The sequence below is a fragment of the Vespa velutina genome, chromosome 17, assembly GCF_912470025.1.
Source record: "Vespa velutina chromosome 17, iVesVel2.1, whole genome shotgun sequence".
Classification (NCBI taxonomy): domain Eukaryota; kingdom Metazoa; phylum Arthropoda; class Insecta; order Hymenoptera; family Vespidae; genus Vespa; species Vespa velutina.
The window spans coordinates 497,628-518,380 of record NC_062204.1 but is presented as its reverse complement, the minus strand read 5'-3'; the positions used below and the strand labels follow the sequence as shown (position 1 = coordinate 518,380).

General features: G+C 35.5%; 3 protein-coding genes across 5 annotated transcripts in view; all 3 read right to left on the bottom strand.

Annotated features, from left to right (window-relative positions):
* Window positions 1–11,078, bottom strand: part of LOC124955033 (semaphorin-1A-like) — a 294,486-nt gene extending 283,408 nt beyond the window's left edge. The window contains exons 1-2 of one of the 3 annotated variants that reach the window (XM_047508851.1): window positions 10,429–11,069; window positions 10,153–10,229 (exon numbers count right to left, since the gene is read on the bottom strand). The gene's annotated coding sequence lies outside the window, so the exon portion shown is untranslated. Of the gene's footprint in view, window positions 1–10,152 lie in introns of all 3 variants that reach the window. The other 2 variants (XM_047508853.1, XM_047508850.1) reach the window with 2 other exon arrangements.
* A 1,218-nt stretch (window positions 11,079–12,296) lies between these two features.
* Window positions 12,297–17,638, bottom strand: LOC124955037. The gene is made up of 2 exons (XM_047508864.1): window positions 17,502–17,638; window positions 12,297–17,348 (listed from the first exon to the last, which is right to left on the bottom strand). The coding sequence occupies exons 1-2, from the start codon at window positions 17,542–17,544 to the stop codon at window positions 16,567–16,569; spliced, it is 825 nt and encodes a 274-aa protein (XP_047364820.1). The 5' UTR covers window positions 17,545–17,638; the 3' UTR covers window positions 12,297–16,566.
* A 219-nt stretch (window positions 17,639–17,857) lies between these two features.
* Window positions 17,858–20,446, bottom strand: LOC124955036 (alpha/beta hydrolase domain-containing protein 17B). Its single transcript, XM_047508862.1, has 3 exons — window positions 19,137–20,446; window positions 18,110–18,242; window positions 17,858–18,000 (listed from the first exon to the last, which is right to left on the bottom strand). Exons 1-3 carry the CDS (start codon window positions 19,781–19,783, stop codon window positions 17,917–17,919), a joined length of 864 nt encoding a protein of 287 aa, XP_047364818.1. The 5' UTR covers window positions 19,784–20,446; the 3' UTR covers window positions 17,858–17,916.
* Window positions 20,447–20,753: the final 307 nt, after the last annotated feature.

Here is a 20,753-nt window from a genome sequence, read left to right as displayed (position 1 = left end):
AAAAACGTGACGTTGCATTTGCCAGATAAAACGAACACACATTCATGAAATGGCCTTTGAACACGACCACGCACGATTCATCGTTCGTATTGAGATGATCAAAGAAATGAGGAAGAGACAAATACTAGGGACAAAGAGAATAAAAAAGAGAGAGAAAGAGAGAGAGAGAGAGAGAGAGAGAGAGAGAGAGAGAGAAGAATAAAACGATAAAACCACCTTGTCCCTTACACATTAACTGCCAAACAATTTTTTGCACAAAATCGATTTTGCAAGTACTCATCTTTTTATTTTTATATAACTTTGTTTTTTTTTTTTTTCCTTTATTGAATATACAAGAAAATTTATGTTTTCCTTATTGAAAAGATTTAATGACATTTCAACGATCACGTGAAAATAACTCTTTTGTCATTTTGTTATAATGATCATTCATTTTTAATACATTTTATTTTCTAAACTTATTTCATATTACTTTTATTGAAGTATCTATCTATATAATTAATTTAATAAATCTATTATATCCATTTTCATTTTATTTATCCAACGTTCGCATGTAGTATATCTAAGTACATATAGCAAAATAGGTAATTTCAAAATCTCACAGAATGTAATTAAAATTTCAATTTCATTGATATTTCTGAAGTTTCTCATCAAATTTCTAATACTCTAAAAGTTTTAATACTATATATATATATATATATATATATATATATATATAAAGTGGATATTTAAGAACATTGTACAAAAATTTTTAAAACAAACTTATGTGTTCCTTTCGCTACTAATAGCTAAAAGAACTAGTAAAGTTGGCATCTTTAGAGGAAACAAGAAAGTGGTAACAAAACTAAAGAAGGATAATATATTTCGCTTCTCGACAATTCTTTACGAAAATTCTACTGTCATTGTTATTAAAAGTAAATGCAACTATAAAAAAAAAAAAAAAAAAAAAAAAAAAAAAAAATGATCGTTATCATCGAGTCAAAAAAAATAAAATTATCACAATTGAAAAAAATAAAAATGTTTATTCGAAACTGTGACATTTTATAATATTATTAAATTCGACATAGAAAGAAATAGAGAGAGAGAGAGAGAGAGAGAGAGAAAGAGAGAGAGAGAAAGAGTGTGTATGTATGTGTATGTAAATTCCTGGATATTTTATATAACGAAACAACGGGGGCAAATATGTCAAGAAAAGACTTTTTAGTCCCGTTAACTGATGAACTTGTCAGTGAATATGAAGAACCAAGATAACGATCTTCAACAGAAGCCATAGAAACTAATGCTTTCGATTATTCTATCAACAAACCCGACAGATATTTCGTTCGACCTTAAATGTTAATCAAATAGGATATTGCATTAATAATAAAACAAACAAATATAAACGTTTTCATGATAAATTTATTACTACGAAGATTTTTACTTGTAAAAAGTTCGTTCAATGACGTACATACATATAAAAAAAAAAAGCTGCTTTTTTTCTTTCAGTAAAAAAGAAAATTTTTTCTAAATATTTGAATTAAATATTACATTCATTTCACACGCACACACAAAATTTTCTTTAAGTAAAAATATATGCACATATATACGAACATGGTATATATATAAATAACTTGTTGTTCAAAAAAAAAAAAAAAAAGCGAGAAAAGAAAAAATCAATTTGATCTATTCAATAGAAATAAATATACATACATTAAAAAGTCGTCGATTGTATTAGCAATAAAAACATTTGAAATGAAGTTTATAAAATAGAAGGTCGATTACTTATGTATGAACCCCTATGACATTCAACGTATTAATATATATATAAAATATTTAAATGATAAAAACAACGGAAATGAAGTAATCATTTTCAAAACGTTGTACGATTATTCGGAATATTTGATGACTTAGATACTTTCTCTTTCAACATAGAGAAAGAGAAAGAAAAAGAGAAAAAAAAGAGATAGAGAAAGAAATTAACAGAGAGAGAAAGAGAGAGAGACAGAGAGAGAGAGAGAGAAAGAGAGAGATTAAGATTTCCATAGAGATCCATAGCACAGATGCATCTTTTTTATAACTTTCTCTCCTCTCTCTTTCTCTGTACAGAAGCACGACGACGACACAACGACGAAACGAGTTTCACAGAAAGAAAGAGAGAAAAAGAGAGAGAGAGACAGAAAGAGAGAACTGCTCTCTGTAAATGGCATGAACGGCACGCGCCGATCTCGTATTATAATACGTACGTTACACATCTCTCTCACTCTCACTCTCACTCTCATACTCTCTCTCTCTCTCTCTCACACACTCTATCTTAGTGCATTTACTTCGTATTTATTCGCGTGCGAGAATTACACGGACGCAACCACCCCGTTGTAAGTACTTGTACGTTCGAATCTCCTTCTTCTCCGCACGTGCTGAGGCTCGACGTTCCACGAGCAAAGAAGGAGAACGCAAGTCTCGACCCCTTTTTTTTCCCTCCTCTTTTTTTTTTTTTTTTTATTTTTTCCTTCTTTTTTCCTTCCCTCCGTTTCCCTTTGAGTAAAATCCCATCTGGACGTAAAATAAAGAGAGAGAGAGAGAGAGAGAGAGAGAGAGAAAGAGAGAGAGAGATAGATAGAGGGAGAAAAAGGAGAAAAAAAAGAACGAACGAACGAACGAACGAGCCAAAGTTCGATCGAACTTTTTTACTTCACGCTATTCAAATTTCCTTATTTTCGAAGAAACGAAAGACTTGCCAAGGCCGTAAGAAGAAGAAGAAGAAGAAGAAGAAGAAAAAAAAAGTAAAAAATAAAAAAGGAAAGGAAGAAGGAGAAACAGGTATAATAAAAGAAACAAGAAAATACGTGTGATGTCTAAACACGAAAATGAAAAGGAACGAATCTAAACATTTAAATATTCAATCCTACTAAGTGGTCGTATTCGCACGTCGATAAAACACGTTAGATATATACATTATACGTTACACATGCGTCTTCATATAAAGAGGAGAGGGTTGTGAGAGATAGAGAGAGAAAGAAAGAGAGAGAGAGAGAAATAGGAAAAGATTGAGAAAGAAAGAGGGAAGGACACTATCTTCTTCATCGATGATTACTATACAAAACGTTTAAGAAGAAAGCGAAAGAGAGGAAAGAAGGGAGGAGTTAGTCGCGATATTGCGAATTCAGAAACGGCCGCAAAGTTCAAGTATAACATTAGCGGTCTTTGCACTATACGTAAGGGCACAAGCGAAAGGAGAGCGCTAAGTTTAAACTCCAACGGCACTTTTACATGGCCGCTTTACACTTGTGTAAGCGGGACGATATAAAGAAGGAGACCGAAAGATCGTCCTCGTCTCTCTCTCTCTCTTACTCTCTCTCTCTCGTGAAAAAGAAAGAAACTATATGAAAGAGAAAATAATTCCTTCTCTCTGCGAACAATAGCTAGTTTAAATAATAACGTATCTCTTCTTCTCTCTTTCTCCTTAAGCTCGCGCCATCTTTCTTTATCACAACGACGATCGATTCACATCCGCTCGTGCGAACGAACGAACGAATGGTCTTTGTATAAAGGTTCGTGTGCACTTACGATACAGCACGTTAATTGAACTATCTAATTAGTAGACGTAACAATTGTCCGAGTCCTGTTATACCTTCACCATTACAACAGCGTGAATTCGTTTCTGAGCATACGTAAGACGTCTTATTATTAATACTCCTTTACCATTTACGAATGTAACATATTAGGGAAACATCGTAACGCCGACAAAAGGAAATGACAAATGGTACTGGCGGCAACAAAACCCTCTTTATCTTTCTCGTTCTCTTTTTCTACTCGAATTCTTTCGTTGGCCGTGAGAGACACGAACGACGCCTAAACGCTTTTCCAAATGCATTTATTTACTCAAAAATCGTGCCACCCGAAAGTGAATGCGTCTAAAAAGCTAACAAGTTGCGAAGACACGTTGGGATAAAAGTATTCTTTAGTAGGGTATCAGGTAAAAGAGAGAGAGAGACAGAGATAATTATCGAGGTTGAAAAGAGACGTTTCTCCAACAAGCACGAAAAAATGTGGATATATGAGTAAGCACGATTTCAAGAAAAAGAAAAAAAAAAAGGAAAAAAAAAAAAGAAAGAGAAAATACAAAGTAAAGAAATATATTAGGTGGTCCACGTAAGCTTTACAAAAGTATATATATATATATATATATATATTTTTTTTTTTCCTTGAAATATTATTCCAAGGAAATAGTTGGAAGGCACCCTGTACATGATGAAAATAGAGTGAAATAGATGGAAAATAGCGACGGTGTTTGACTAGATCGATAGCGTATAAACGCAATATGCAACTTAAATGGCTCGTTCGCGTTAGAAACGATATTCTATGTTTTTCTATTACTTTCGAAAAGCATCTATAACAATCTATTGAAATTAACATTATCGATCGAAGGCTCCCGTACGCTTAGCTTAAGATTTAGATCACCTCGAGAATTTACAAGAAGAAATACAGAAAGAAGTTAAGTGTCATCGGTAAGGGATGAATAATATCGTGCATTGTGTCAGAATTTTGTAAAATAATGAGGTAACTCATTATGCGAACGGAAAGCTTTTGCAAGCTCTATGCGATCCATTTTTTTTTTTTTTTCTTTTTTTTCCCCCTTTCTATGTGAATAAGAATACAAATAAAAAGAAGACAAATACATATATTGAAAAATCTCGACCGACGTTGTTCTCGACATCATTACTTCGATATACTGGATGTTTTAGAATAAATAAGAAATACTTTAGAAGTTACTTCGACACATCAAAACAATAAAGAAAGTTTATATAAAAATATGTCCTATTTAATTTTGTCTTCGAATTATAGCGAATTCCTTTTTCAACAAACTCTATCTGTTTACTTTCATAAAAAATCTTCAAAATGATTTCCACGCATCTGAATAGAAAAAAATCTGCAGATGTCTTACTTACTACGTCCAAACATTGTTAGGATTTTCTGGAAACTTTCGTTTCTTTCACACTGTAAGAATTTCAACACTGTCAATTGGTATTCTATATATGATCGATTTCGTTCGTCTAACTTAGAAAAAATTATTGCAAAAAAAAAAAAAAGAAATAACTTGAAAACAAAGTCAAATAGGATGTATGTTTATACGAACTTGTTATATTATTCTAATGTGCTAAAGCCATCTCTAAAAATATTTTCCATTTATTCCGGAATATTCTGTATTCATACATATATGAATCGAGTATGGAAAAATCGAATATAAAAATCTTCTCTTGCGAAACTACCTCGTTATCCAATGATTAAAAGTAAATATAATCTCAAATACGAGAATAAAAATAGTCATTCGCTATGTTCTCTTTCGATATGTTGGTAATTTTATCAAAAATTCAAAAAAATTCATTTCGAACGAATTAATTCTATTTTACATAGATAATTTATTATAGAATTAATCTTATTCCGACTTCAAATAAAAAAACATCAAAACCTAAGCCAAAAAAGATTCCTATCATTTCGATTAATTTTGAATTAATCTCAATTTTAACTGGGATTTCTTTCGAACTCGATCCAAACTCATAAAACACGCGATCGACGCGATTTTAAATAATAAAAAAAGGGAGAGGGGGGGGAGAAAAGGGGGCCACGAAGGAAGAAAAGAAAATCGAAATACAGCGGCGTTAGCATTTTCTTTACTTCTCCTCCTCTTTGCCCTCTCTGTAACTCTCGTAACACAGCACTCTCTGTAATTTCTTCGTAAATTGCAACTCACGACATGGCGTACACCCTGCGATTATGTCTATCATCGAGGTTGAACGTTGAAATGAAATAAGTAGCTAAACGAATCCTTCGAATCGTCGACGGAGAACCTAAGCCAAGTCACGAAATATCGTCTTGAAAAAAGAATCTAATTTTTTTCTTTCATTTATTATTTTTTTCCTTTCCTTTTTTTTTTCATTCCTTTTTTTCTTTCTTCTTTTCTTCCTTCCTCGTTAAAGTTATATGCGAGAAATTGGATTAGCAGGTCGCCTAATATCTCTCGATTTCTCTCAAATTTATTTTGTTAAAAACATTTTTTTATTACAATATATAAAATTGAAAACGATGAGACTTTGTAAGAACACGATCCGAATTTTGTTATTTGAAAATTATCACTATTGTAAGCTGTCAGAAATAAAATAAAATAAAACATAGTACTAATCCTTTTAATATCCGAAAGCCGAAATAGAATATGTATATCATTTGTAATTTTCATATGTAATACAATTTTAACAAGCGTAATGACGGCTTATTTTTATAAAATGAGTTTTCATAATGGAAAATAACGCTACTGCAAAAGAATATTGTATGTTTTGCCATGTTTCGTTTCATTTTTAATATTCCTTTTTACATGTATAATAAAATACGTATATACGTTTTTACATTTTCTCGAAAACGTATAAATATTTGTACGAATCTGACAAATTTAGTGAATGACCATTAATTATAAGCATTAATTTATGAAAAATAAATTTCATTTTTCTGTAAAGAGAAAAAAAGAAAAAAGAAAATACACTATAATAAATAACGATAAAGGAAAGAAAAGAAACGAAAAAAAAAAAAAAAAAAAAAAAAGAGCGTAAAATTAGCTTTATTTTCAGGGGCAAAGAGGAAAGTGAAGGAAGCGTTTCGATTTTAATAAATATCTTAAAAAGTGTATTTCCGGTACATGATATATGGAAAAATAGTTAAGGCATTGAAAAGTTTTCAAATTTAAACGTTAGCAACGAAATTATTAACGTTGAAAAATTGTATAATTCTAGAGTTCTACGAATGCTTCCTAAACATCGGTGGTGCTTTTCTTACGTCGTGCCAGATGTAGCCGTAGCCTGACCACTATCGTGGCCGACCGTGCGTCGTTACGTTCGAGTTACGAGCCTCATCGAAGGAGAAGAGGGAAAGAGTAAAGGGAAAAGAAAAAAGAAAGAAAGAGAAAGAGAGAGAGACAGAGAGAGAAAGAGAGAGAGAGAGAGAGAGAGAGAGAGAGGGTGAGTGAGAGAGAGACGGGACGGAGGGAGAAAACCGGTTTGGAACGTAGAGAACGCGTTGGGAGCCGGTCTGGCCGCTTCGCGTACGTACTACGCTTAGCTCCCTTCGACTTTCTAGACTTCAATCGTACTCTCCAACATACACGCGCGATTATATCTCCTCCTGTTCGGGACATTCAACATATTTTTATTTGTTTTTATATTCGAGCTACATATATATATACATACATACATATATACATATATGCGTACGAATTTTACCTACGGGAAACTTATTTTTGCTACGAAAAACGTATTGTTTTCTCTTCCTTTTTTCTTTCTCTTTTTCACAGGACAAAATATATCTCTATGTAACGTATATATACGTATTCAAAGATCTTGCAAAAAAATACTGTTAATTCCTTTTTTTTTTTTTTTTTTTTTTTTTTAAGAGGAAGGATAAACTTATCCGACGAAAGACGTGGACGTCTTCTAACACTACTGTTAACTTTTTAGAAACGAAAATTTGCTGTTAAATTCTATACTGCAATATTCCTATTGGCACGTGAATATTATACAAAAAAAAAAAAAAAAAAATCTATCTTGTTTATTATTTTGTGTCATTTTAAACATTCTTCATTTCACAGAGAGAGAGAGAGAGAGAGAGAGAGAGAGAGAGAGAGAGAGAGAGAGAGAGAAAGAGGGAGAGGGTATCCTAGAATTAGTAGGAAATATTTTAGGGGTGGCTACAGCACATCAAAACGATAAAAAAAAAGTTCGTATAAACGTATATTGACTTTATTTAAAATATCTTTGTTTAATATTTTACTTAATAGTTATATCTTAGGAATAGCTTTCAAATTAGCTTTCAAAAACTTTTTTCGATAAAATTAATACTTAACATACATTGTGAACCGATCTAAAATATACTATTATTTGTAAAGATCAGACAACTTATGTAATTATTAGTTATTTGTGCCCTCGTTATAATATTGTCTTTTATGTTAGATAATGTTTCTTTAATTTTGATATATTAACAATTTTTCTGAATTTTTAATATTTTAATAACGAATTAAATTATATAAACATAGGCGGTGTTTTGACATATAATAGCATCAAAAATTAAAAAAAAAAAAGAAAAAGAAAAAAAAAAGAAAAAAAAAATGTTAAATATCAATCATAAAGCAAAATTAGATCAGTACCCATTAGGAAACTCTTGATTTCTTCGTTTTTTCTCGCAAGTTGAGTACCACTGATTCTAAACTAAATACACATTTAGTAGGGCTAAACCACGTGACAGATCCCTGAAAACTCTGACGTTCGAGCAAGCATGAAAGGTAAGGTTAGGTTTAAGATGGCCGGGGCAAGATTTACGAGGTAATACAGACGTTAATAAAGGGAATTCGTGAAAATGTTAATATTGTTTAATTGGTAAATACACAAGAGATAAAGAAGGGGGAGAGTAGGAGGGTCATAAGAAATGAGTGGGGGAGCTGGTGATTGTAAGTCGTGTCTCAAGCTGAAGATTGCGTGCACCACCAAACCGCTGTGCCGAACCGTACAAATACGTTCGCTTTGCCCTTACGCCGTTTGCCCGCTTAAGCCACACGTAATTGCAGGCGTAGCCTCTGTCCTAAGCCGTCAGGGTTGCGTCTAATTTCTATTTAATGAACCGTCAAGAGCAACCAGTGCCGGGAGTAGTAGTCCGTTTGATTTCGAAATCAAAGTGACGTAAATCGCTCTTCTCTTCTATCTCTCTCCTTCTCATTCCCTTCACGTTTAGTTCGAACGAAAGCTCAGGCTTTGCTTTGTCGGTAAAGTAACGATACGCTTATGCTATTTGACGTAAAAGGATTTAACTTATCGACTATAAACAGCAAACTAACTTGCTCGCTTGCTCACGGAAGGAAAAGAAAAGAAAAAGGAGAAGAGAGAATTTTTGAATAATGAGTTTAAAATTAGAAACTTACCGGTATGCCATCTACCGTCGATATAAACTATTACGAACTTTTTTCATATATATGTATATACGATTCCATCCAAAGTATAAATCTTTAGTTGCCAATTAGTATGTATGTATAATAGTTCTATATACGTACTATAATAATGTAATATATATATATATATGTATATACCTAACAAAAATCTTTGTTATTTAATAATATTTCATTAATGACGAATATTTCGATTAGATTATCAAAAATCTCTTCTCTTCGTGTAATCGAATTTATCGTTACAGATTACTTTTTTCCGAGACTGAAATATAAATAGAAAGCATCGTTTATATGCAACGTGGTCAAAATTTATGATGCAGACTTATCTTTAGGAAACTCTTGACGTTTAAATAAAGTGCAGAGCGGATAAAATAAATCGCGACATGTCCCGACGAATTCACCCCGAAGTTGTTTAGAAGGTTATGTTTACGTGAAAACACAAGACGATTTATATTAATAAATAAGATGACGTATGTATAGTACCAAAAGTGGATCGTTTTTAAGAAGACCTCTAACAAATGATTTATGACTTTTTTCCAGCACCCTTTACCTTACATCGACGGCGGCCATTACTCTCTTTCACATCGAGGACATATCGGAAAAACGTTGAAAAGAATGTAGTCTCGAGCGTAGTTTAACAACTTTTCTTTTGCCCTTGAAACGAACAGAAGAGACTGCGATCTGTGAGGTCATTCTCACATGGCAATTTTCAATGCTGGTAAAGAAGTAGTGCCGTTCCTTCGAGGGGGACGCCGATTATACTCGCCATCGAACCACGAAGCAAAGAGCTACGCTCGACGAAGAAAGCGTCACGCAACGAACACGCAATAAAAAGTTTTCTCCCTCTCTCCCTCTCTCTCTCTCTCTCTCTCTCTCTCTCTCTCTCTCTCTCTCTCTCTCTCTCTCTTTCTTTCTTTCTTTCTCTCTCTCCTTCTCTCTCTCTCTGTCTTCAATTCATATTCGCGATATAAATCAGTGAGAATCGCAGACAACATTAAAGATAGAGAAAACAAAATCAATGAAAAAACAGCGAAAAGTATCCTTCACAGTATAGAATAAAAATGTAATCAAAAGAGGCGCGCGAATCACAAGTTTCGATGCGCGAAAGCGCCCCCTAGTGTTGCGCGTCAGATAACGGTAAACTTTGATTATTGAATCGATTTGAGAAGTGATTATTCGAAAGATAATATTTCACTTACCAGAAAACTAAGCGTAGAATGTTCTTCCTTGCGTTGCTTCCCTCCCACCCACACTGCCTTCGTTCCTTGATATTATTCTATTCCAAAATAGTTGAAGATGTTAGACGATCTTGCGGTTTTTCTTTGACGAAGAAAATCGACGATTGAAAAAAACTACAGCCCACTACTAATAATGCGTGTACCAATCGGCCAACGATAATGCCGATCGTCGTCATGGAGACGCCATGACGCTTCTTTGCCTCGTCTCCAACACGGAATAATATTATAAAACACTACCTGTATCACTGAAATGATGTTCACTGTTTTTTTTCTTTTTTATTTTTCTTTCTCTTACTCTCTGTCACTGGTTTTCATAAAAGAAAATAACGTTAAATAAAGAACGCGTGTTAAGACGACATCGACTATGTTCGGAAATGAAAAATGCACAAAACGAATAAAAACTACAAAAGGAAGCCTCGTCTTTTACTCCTCGTCGTCGTCGTCGTTGTCGTTGTCGTCGTGATCGGTTGTACGACGTACAACGTGAACGCGTAAGTCGAAGCACGTAGGGGACGGAACGACACAAAGTTCGCGCACGACGTTCGGATCGCAACTGCCGCTACCGCCGATTCTCAACCCCCACCGTGCCTCTACCCCCACCACTCGACTGACTCGCGCGCTCCTTCGCTCTCTTTCTCTCTCTCATTCGCACCAACTCGCGCGCTCTCTATCCCCACCACAATCAACTCTACGACGGACCGAGGTCCACGACCATTCTTCGGTCCCTTCGAGTAGCTAGCCAGCACGATACGTTCCTTTCAATTCACTTCGTTCCCCCTCCATTCTTGTCGTTCAACGTGCGCTTATGTATATTTTGCGTCAACGTGATTGCTTTTCTGAGATTCCGTTCGTTTTCCCTCCTCCTTCTTTATCTATCTGCTATCCATATTTTTTAAATCACAAGATACCTTTTTATTCCATCCATTTGTTCCAATTTATTCCATCCATTTGTTCTTGATCGTCATATTTCTTTCGAAGAATAAAATGGCGTACTTTATATCGAATACGATACACATATTGCAAAATTGGATAAACTTTATTTCATTTGTACTTTTTATCTCTATTCTTGCGATAAGTTTATTTGATACTACTTCGATAAGAGAGTTTGAATGGAAGGTGAGTTTTCGCCAATACAAATCGTATGCCATCTAGAGAGTCTCTATGGGATTCGTGTGAAGCCCTTTCTCTGACTACCATGTTCTTCACTAGCCAAAGCTCTCTCAGTCTCGAAGCTTTCCCCTCTCGCTCTATCTTATACTCCATTCGACGATAGCCAACAAAACGCTCTAGTAACGAACGGACGGAACAATGAATATGTTCTTTGGACCGAATATCGTTGTCTACACATGTATATATATATATGTATTTTGTATATATATATATATATATATATATATATATATATATATATATATACAAAAGCAAGAAGGAACGATTTCGTTTCTAAAGATACGTAATTATTAAAGAAAGTTAGTCATAGTTATTAGAAAAAATAAGAGAAATCTTTATTATATGATAAAACAGAAAGTGTGACATGTTTTAAACAACAAATTCGTTAATCATAAATAATTTAAAAAAGAAAATGAAAGGATAAACAAAAGCGATCTTTAGGTAAGAAACTTGGACGATATCTCCTCTTAAGTACGTAGAGTAAATCGTATTGTATACCGAATAAGTTTGCTTCCTTCTCAAAGCGACTTTACTCGCTCCGTACGACGACGACGACGTACCGTACGAGAGAACTCGAGTCGACGGCGTCCGGCAACCTGTTCTCATTTTTATCGTCCGCATCAGGTTTCAGCGCAGGTGAGCCGAGCAACGAAGAAGACAAGTCCGTGGAAAGAAGCCGGCTCCGTACCTCTCCAAATGACGCTTCCTTCTCCTGCTTTCGAGTAGAACACGACTGTAAAGAAATTGGCTTTTGCTTCGCGACATAGAACACAACTTATTGTTAGATACCAAAGTAAATTTGTGCAGGAATAAAGTAGAACTGCTGATAAAGAGCTCTGAAGTTGTTCAGAAGCAGTTTTACTGGGTAAATTAGTTTTTGCTGCAAAATACGGATCGTCAAGATGGCGGATAATTGAGACAACACTATTATGATATCTGTGCTTAAACATGTAATTTACATTTTAATTATACATCGTGTTAACATTTCACAAGATTAATAAAGTACTTCGCAATGTACCCATATACAGTACGCTCGAGTCGAGTGTGGTGGAAGTATAAAATTCTAAAATAACCCTCGCAGAGTTATCTAGAAATATTTTCTTTTTTTTTTCTTTCTATTCCTACATGTTTCATTCTCTTATTTCTTCCTACCTTCCCTTCTAATTCTACTCCAACTTTTCTTTATATATCTCTCCCTCCCTCTCTCTCTCTCTCTCTCTCTCTCTCTCTCTCTCTCTCTCTCTCTCTCTCTCTCTCACTCTCTTATCGTTTAATCTACTTTTTCTTTCTCTACATTATTATCGTAAGAAATAATCCCTTGTAACTATTTTTCCGCGTTAAATTAGCAATAAATCTTCGGCATATTCATACAAGGCGGTCGATCTCATCTTTCGTCTCTCTCCCTCTCTCTCGCTCTCTCTCTTTACTTCTGTTTTATCCTTATTCTTTTTTCGTTCTCAAAGAAAAAGCTGCGATAGTCATGAACTTACGTTTATACTTATTCTCGACCGATGAAAGAAGCGCTCTACAACCTAGAAAAAAAAATCGAGCTCTTCTTCTACCCCTGTGAATATACGATTGGATACGACCGAAGAAAAAAAAAAAAGAAGAAAAAAAAAAAAAGAAACAAAATAAGATAACATTACTCCTAATACATCGCTTATACGCTATTATGTACAATATTAGAAATACCGATGTTGTGCAACGTGGTAATCTTGACACTCGCGACGTATACGTAGCACAAACACGAGCATCATTTTTCTCGCTGGATGCGAAGATGAAAGACGAAAAGTGCTTCTCGAAAACCGGTCGATCACACTACACACTACACACGATAGACGAACAGGGCTGGGGAGGAGGGGGGGAGAGAGAAAGAGAGAGTAAAAAAGGGGATTGGGAATAAAGACAAAGAGTAAGAGACAGAGAGAGACAGAGAGAGAATGGAGGAGAAGAAGGTTAGAGTGAAGGAGAGAGAGAGAGAGAGAGAGAGAGAGAGAGAGAGAGAGAGAGAGAGAGAGAGAAAGAAAAAAAAAAAAAAAGGATGGGAACATACACGTTTAAATTGTCGTGCGCCGTACAAAAGTCCTTGTTTTGCTCTTTTTTTTTTCTTTTTTTTTCCTTTTTTTTTCCTTTCTTATCGAACACGAAACAATGCAAATGTCTTTTCTTTATGATTTACGAAATACTTATTAGATCAGTATAATCTTATAAGGGGAGCCAATGGAATGAATGTGTACGCATTGATAAACGATGATTGTGAATCGCGTGGATAACCTTTAACAATTTCATTTACACTCTGGTCGCTCGCCGATGTACGTACGAAGAGATCGTTGCAAATGAATAAATTTTTAACAATCGAAATCGATATAAGTATACATGTGTGTTTGTTTATTACGTGTATATGGTATGTGTGTATTCGATGAATCTCTATTGTCCGAGAGTATAGAATTGGAAGAACATCATTTAGTTTATTGGGCAAAAAAAAAAAAAAATAAAGTTTCTACGATTCACACGAATACAACAAATACATTCATCGGAGCTCCATAAAACTGGAATCGATGAATAATAGAAGATATGTAATTTTATAAATCTTACGTGGATCATTTTTCTTGACTATTCTTCGTTCATTTTCAATTTATATTAAAATAATAAAAACGACAAAATTCATAAAGCACACAATCACGAAAGTAATTAAAAAAAATACAAAAAAAAAAAAAAAAAAAAAAAAAAAAAAAGAAAAAAAATGTAAAACTAAAACAGAATAATTCACTAGAATGGAATTATAAATACCGCTGATCAAACTGGTAGCAACCTTCTTTACCATGCGATCTCCATATTCAACAAACGGCAAGCATTGTACTTTCGATACATTACCACAATGGAAGGTGGAGAATGGCGGTCGCTTTAAACAAATCGTTTTTGCTTTCTTTCTTTTTTATTCGAATTTCTTTTTATCAATACGAATCATAAGAGATATTTATGGTACGATCGATAATGAAAAGTTTAACGATGTAGATATTTAAATTAAGTTTTTTATGCGATGCAAGGCGACTGTAGCCACTTATCAACGTTATATTCTTCTTAATCTTAATATACATATGTATATATATCTGTCTATATATATATATATATATATATATATATAGATAAATATATATTATATACATATATATATATATATATAATCTCTCTCTATATTATATATGTGTATATATAAAATTAGTGAGGTCGTTCAAGAGTTTAGTAAGTCTAATCATTAAAATGGAATTACGCTCGTATGTTATGTGTATGTGTATGTGTATTGTGTTCTGCTAACGAATATTCTCGACGTCCAACTTCCGTCTCTTTTTTTTTTTTTTTTTTTTTTTATGTTTCAATCACTTCTCCTTTTTTCATTTGTTTATTTCTTATTCCATAGGCTCCACTCGATTTCTTCGCAACTATCGCCGTGAGAGTGTGTGTCGTAGTAATGCGTACCACTAATAAAGAAGATGTTCTAATTGCACTCTATATACATTATCGAGATATAAAAATACTAACGAGAAACATACCTATAGACAAGATCCTTCACACGGTTCGCCTCTTTAGAAGTTAACTAATTCATAGTCAAATTTGGCAGTTATATTGTCCCTAGCTATTTCCATTCGTTATTATTGTTGCTTACGTTCTTTCACGTCACGATCGACACGCTCGTTCACAACGGTACACGCAAAACGGTAACCGTTAGAAATCGCGTACATGACCTCGCAACACGTCAGACGTTATTTTCTATTCCATCTTATCCTATAAAAGAGAATCTTTACTATCTTGGAAGATATATCTCAGCCCTTACTACCACAGAATTCTTTGTAAACTTTATCACGAAAGCGCAACTCTCTCTTTAAAATCACACTGCTTCTTTTCATCGCTTTTTTGTATACACGATCAAAAGGAAGAAAAAAATAAAAAAATAAAAAAAAATAAAATAATAATAATAATAATTATGCAAAAGAAAGATCATCGAGAGAAAAACTATTTAGCGATTTCTAAGAACCTCAACTTGTCAATCGATACAGACAAAACGTATTTTTTATGTATTGATAAGCGATAATTCAACATCTCATAGAGATGACCTCTTTCCATATTTTTTTTTTGAATTTTCTTTTTCATTAAATATCTTTTATGTTATTTCTAATCTTCTGCTTCTTTATAAAAGAGTATCATTTTATTTGTATGATGTTTGAATTAATATAGTATGATTCTCGCTTCACATGCTGTCGCATTATCATTATATAATCATATATATATGTGTACATATATATATATATATATATATATATATATATATATATATAAATATGTATATATAAATATATCATATAATCATTATGCAATGACAATAGTATCACGAACCATATTTCCTGGCAGACAACATTTTGATCAATCAGCTAGATCCACGCAATAATGTCGCATACTCATGTATTGTATATATTCATAGACGTTACTGCGTTAAAAAAAAAAAATAATAACGAAGAAACAATGGGGGAACAAAGAACTAAAGAAAAACTCGATAAAACGGAAAGAATATTACCGTTAGGCGTTATTATTGTTTTTCGTAATAAACGCAATCACTTTAGACACAGGTACGATGAATTTTTTTTTCCTTTTTATCTTTCTTTCTAATAATAAATTCAAAGTATAAGAGAAATGTATATATTGCACAATCACGGTAGAAATTCTTCCGCTTTTCTAACAAAAAAGAATACAAAAGAAAAAAAAAAAATAAAAAAAAATAAAAAAGAAGGAAACATTTTTATCTATACATGCAGAATGATGAATCTACGGAATTGATTGTAAAAAGAACTAGAACAGAAAAAAAAAAAAGACAATAGAAATAATAATACTTGGAATATTTGTAACATCAATGTGTTTCGCAGTTATGTCGCATGGAAATTCAGTTTACACATATGCACGAGTTTTATAGGTAAGAATACGCGATACGACAGAGGTGCATGCGCGCGCGCATATACTTATCTTTACACATTCGTGAAAATGGAGTGTAAACTTCATAAACGTGTGAGTATGCTGTCGCGTGTGACGGTATATCACTGACGTTAAATATAGCCTAAAGACGTCGTAACGAATAATAAAAATTTGCGTCTTCTCCCCTTTTAAAACGCATGGAAGAGATTGGCAGAACAGCAATGGGCGAAATGTATGGAGTTATTAACACTTAGTCTCTAATGACGCTCTTTGAACTTTATCAGAGCACTCTGTGACCAGTTTCTCTTTCACTTCTGAATAACTAGCAGAACCTTCAGCTGACGACGTTTGCTGACCGACCTCTCCTAAAGACAATACCTCCGTGCTAGTGGGTGAATAACTAAGCGTCGTAGCTTCGCTAGTCAGTGAGGTTACACAGCTATCGTCAACACTTTTACTACGTGGTGCACATCGAGTCTTTATAAATTGTTGTATATTCAATGACAAACTGGCCTGCATTGACGTTCTTTCAACATTCTTCGACGTATTATTATCCGTTGTTTGTACGTCGACCCGTGACGGGCTTCTTGATCTTGCTACGTGCAAGGGACTGTCGGAATTCGCACCTAAATCGTTTGACAATATCTTCGAACTGGCTGCGAGCCTACTAGCACATGGTGAATATTTCGATGGGGTTATGGTGATCTTATCGGGTTCTACAGTCAGCGAAGTTCTAGCGCCAAGATTTCTTAAGGGATGAAAATTTCCACTCCACAAAAACTTCTTCGTAGTAGTCTCACGATACTTTGCGCTGCGATTGCGATCTTCCTTTTCATCGGTCTTCTTCCCTTTCGTAATACCCTCCACGATCGAAGTACGTAAGCGTTGTTTACAGCTTTTAGGTGGACAGTGCGAACCAAATGCAGATTCTACGCCGTTGTAATAAAATTGTGACAAGGGATTCTTTTTGTCCGGTTTGACATTACTATGAGTATCCTTTAAATCAGTACTGCCTTTCTTAGCACCTGCAGAAGCATTTGAAAATGAAGGAATTGGCTTTAATTTTCCGTCCACATACTTGTAATATTTCGACAAGCTTGCTAACTTTTTGGTAGATAGGCCAGTATTATTTGTTCTAACATCGTGACAACTATTAGCACTCCCCAATTCTGTTTTACCTTGTTCCTTTTCCACTGTACTGGTAGAATAACTTTTCTGCATTGGATTCTTTAAGTCGGTCTCTATATTCAGTTTCTTAGTACGTCCATCCAAACACGGATCCCCATTTTTAGAGCGGTTTTTCTTTGAGATCTGTTTAAAATAAATTTCTTGGCTATCGGCCAAAGAAGCAAAAGGTAATTTACGGGCGAGGACCACATCGTCCACAGAAGCAAAAGATGACTCTTTATCACAGGGGAGGACAGGAGCCTTCTCCCCTGTGGGAGGTGACTGCTAGACAAGTTTTTCGGTCAGAGAACTCGTTGAAATAGAACTGATAGTATTTGAATCATTTGCGGTACTACGACTCTGACTACTAACTTGTGTATCTCCACCTCCCGGCCCCCCCTGACTCTGGGAGAGGCTGAGTCGCCGTCAGTTTACCAACTCTATGCTTACAAATTGCTTCAGCCGTTCGTAATATTGATTGTAAAGTTCTACATCATTATGACCAGCTCCCTACGACAAGAAGAAAACATTAGAAATATGTCTATGCAAAAGATAAATTCTTATTCTTATTAAATTTATATATATATATATTTATATATTAAAACCATAAAATACATACATCGATCCATAATGGTTCCACAGCTCTTGGACATCTTTCATAAATAGCCTGTCCATGACTGAAATCTATAACGTCGTCTGAAGTACCATGAATAACCAAAACAGGAGATGTTACTTTGGGTACCTTATCTATACTGTAATCACAAAAGGAATGCATCAATTAAGAGTAAAGTAGACAAGTCATTAGAAAGAAAAGTAATTTTAATATTATGATGACTTCGAACAATGCTATACAACAATTCCAATTACAAAAATGATTGCGCACTTTGTTCTTTTGAAGAAAAAATCTTTTGTGGTTAATACAAGGTTAATCTTTCATTCGACATGCATGCGATATATGTAGAACAAAAGTTAATACCAATTAGCGAGTTGCGATAAGCAATGTGTAGCGATTCATAGGTTTCCGTGACGCGAGAAACAAACTTTTGTTGCTTCCCAAAGCGTATTCGCAAAAAAGATTGAATAATCGGATTTGAAAAAGACGTCATAAAGCAAGATTCATAATAACGGCTTTTTCATATAGCGTTGTTATAATCAGCAGAGAGCACGTGTATGTCAACATAGATCTATGCTCTCTCTCTCTCTCTCTCTCTCTCTCTTTCTCTCACTCTCTCTCTACGTATTTCTTCCAACTCTATCGCACGCGCGTGTCTCGCTCAAACATGTCATATAGAAATGAAAGTACATTTTTCGTGGTAAACGAATGACTCTTATGAATTAGTTATGAGGATGGACACGTAAGAAAGATGCGTCATCGGTGAGATGCAGAACGCGTGCGAATGAGCGAGATACAGGCAGATAGACAGAGACAGAGACAGAGACAGAGACAGAGAGAGAGAGAGAGAGAGAGAGAGAGAGAAAGAGAGAAAGAGCATAAAAAGAAAAAGAGACAAAAAGATTGAGAGAGAGAGAGAGAGGGGGGGAAAGAGAGAGAGAGAGCATAAAAAGAAAAAGACAAAAAGATTAAGTGAAAGAGAGAGAGAGAAAAGAAAAGAAAGTAAAAACAGCAGAGAGAAAGTAGAGCTTACTTGGCAAAGGCGTCGAAGAACCAAGTTCTCTTAGTGCTTCGAAATGCAACACGCATGCCGGACATGAGCGGCGAATGCAGAACGACCGCGCCAACCTCGTATCTTGTTGCAAGATCGACGGTGGGCACGGTTCCGATACTTTGACCATAGAGGATTATATTTTCCGGGCTGATACCGTATCGCGTCCTTAGAGCGTGCCACGCAGCGTCTATGTCGGCGTAGAGGTTCTTCTCGGAGGGCTTGCCATTCGACAACCCGTATCCCGAATAATCGTAACTGAATATATTACAATTTATCCTGGAGCCAAGTCCGAGATAGACGCTAGACATCTGGCCAAGATCGACGGCGTTCCCGTGAGAGAATAATAAGGTGAAACGTGCCGTTGCCGAACAACGTACGAAAACGCATGCTATACGATTGCCCCTAGACGTCCTCGCGTAAAAACCTTCGACCGATTCCAGTTCTCTCTCGTTATATTGCCACTCGGCACGTTCCGATAGAGAGATCGTAAACTTCGAGGAGCCTTCGTCCTCGATGAACGTGTACGTTGGTTCCGGCGGTAGGAACGCTAGCTTCGCGGCGATTCTCGATGGGCAGGGCGGACAGCAAAACAGGCAACACAATTCACTGAAGTTGAAGTTGTTCATCGTTATAACGCGATAAGAAAGGAGAGAGTGGTTTTTTAAGCACGCGCGAAAGCACCCTCTATCGCGTATACTCGGACGAGCTTCCGCATCGGGAAAAACACGTCGTCGATTCTTTTCTCTCTCTCTCTCTTTCTCTCCTCTCTTCTCTGTCTCTCTCTCTCTCTCTCTCTTTCTCTCTATCTCTCTCGCTCTCGCTCGCTCACTCAATCACTCACTCACTCTTTCTTTCTTTCTTTCTTTCTTCCTCTCTCGTTTAATCAGAGACACACGCACCCGATTTCTTAGCGCGCACTAACGTTTTCGCGCCTACTCGCTCGAACGCACCGTCATTTCATTATCTCCAGATTTTTACTCCCTCTCTTTCTTCGTTTACGCACTCTCTTTCTTTCTTTCTCTCTCTCTCTCTCTCTCTCTCTCTCGTGCACTCGTTCCTTCCTCTCCCTCTCTCTCTCTCTCTCTCTCTCTCTCTCTCTCTCTCTCCCACTCGTGTTCTCTGTTCAACGCGCACGCTACCAGTCTCTCTTTCTCTCACGACGACGATGCAGCCATGACACTACTCGCAAAAGGAACGACTTTTGCCCTCCTGCTGGCCTTTCTCTCTCTCTCTCTCTCTCTCTCTCTCTCGCGCGCGCGTTCCCTCGTTTGCTCTCCCTCTCTTTCTCTATATACCTTTCTCTCTTAATCTCGCGCGCGCACCTTCTCCTACTCCATCGTAACACCTTTTCCTCCTCTTTCTCTTATGGTGCTGTCCCCCCTCCAACCACACACCCACTCAACGTGCCGCACTTTCATTGTCTCGCTTCGCGAGTAAAGCGCTCGCTCTACGAAGAAACAGAAGCTCAGGTATCGCTCCAGACAATCTCTTTCGTTTACCACCTCCCCCTGCTTTATAAAGGTACAATCGACGAAGGCAAAATAATGTAATGCGAAGACCGTCTCTAGAATCGACGTTATATGCGGCGCAAAAAAG

What these genes read in the sequence shown, in the direction of transcription:
- LOC124955037 (XM_047508864.1), bottom strand. Translation starts at nt 17,544, where the DNA reads ATGCAGAAAAGTTATTCTACCAGTACAGTGGAAAAGGAACAAG. An exon ending in TACAGTGGAAAAGGAACAAG is followed by an intron (nt 17,349 to 17,501) that starts GTAAAACAGAAT and finishes ATGCTTCTGCAG; the next exon opens with GTGCTAAGAAAGGCAGTACT.
- LOC124955036 (XM_047508862.1), bottom strand. Translation starts at nt 19,783, where the DNA reads ATGAACAACTTCAACTTCAGTGAATTGTGTTGCCTGTTTTGCTGTCCG. An exon ending in TTCTTCGACGCCTTTGCCAA is followed by an intron (nt 18,243 to 19,136) that starts GTAAGCTCTACT and finishes TTGTGATTACAG; the next exon opens with TATAGATAAGGTACCCAAAG. An exon ending in TGGAACCATTATGGATCGAT is followed by an intron (nt 18,001 to 18,109) that starts GTATGTATTTTA and finishes TTCTTGTCGTAG; the next exon opens with GGAGCTGGTCATAATGATGT.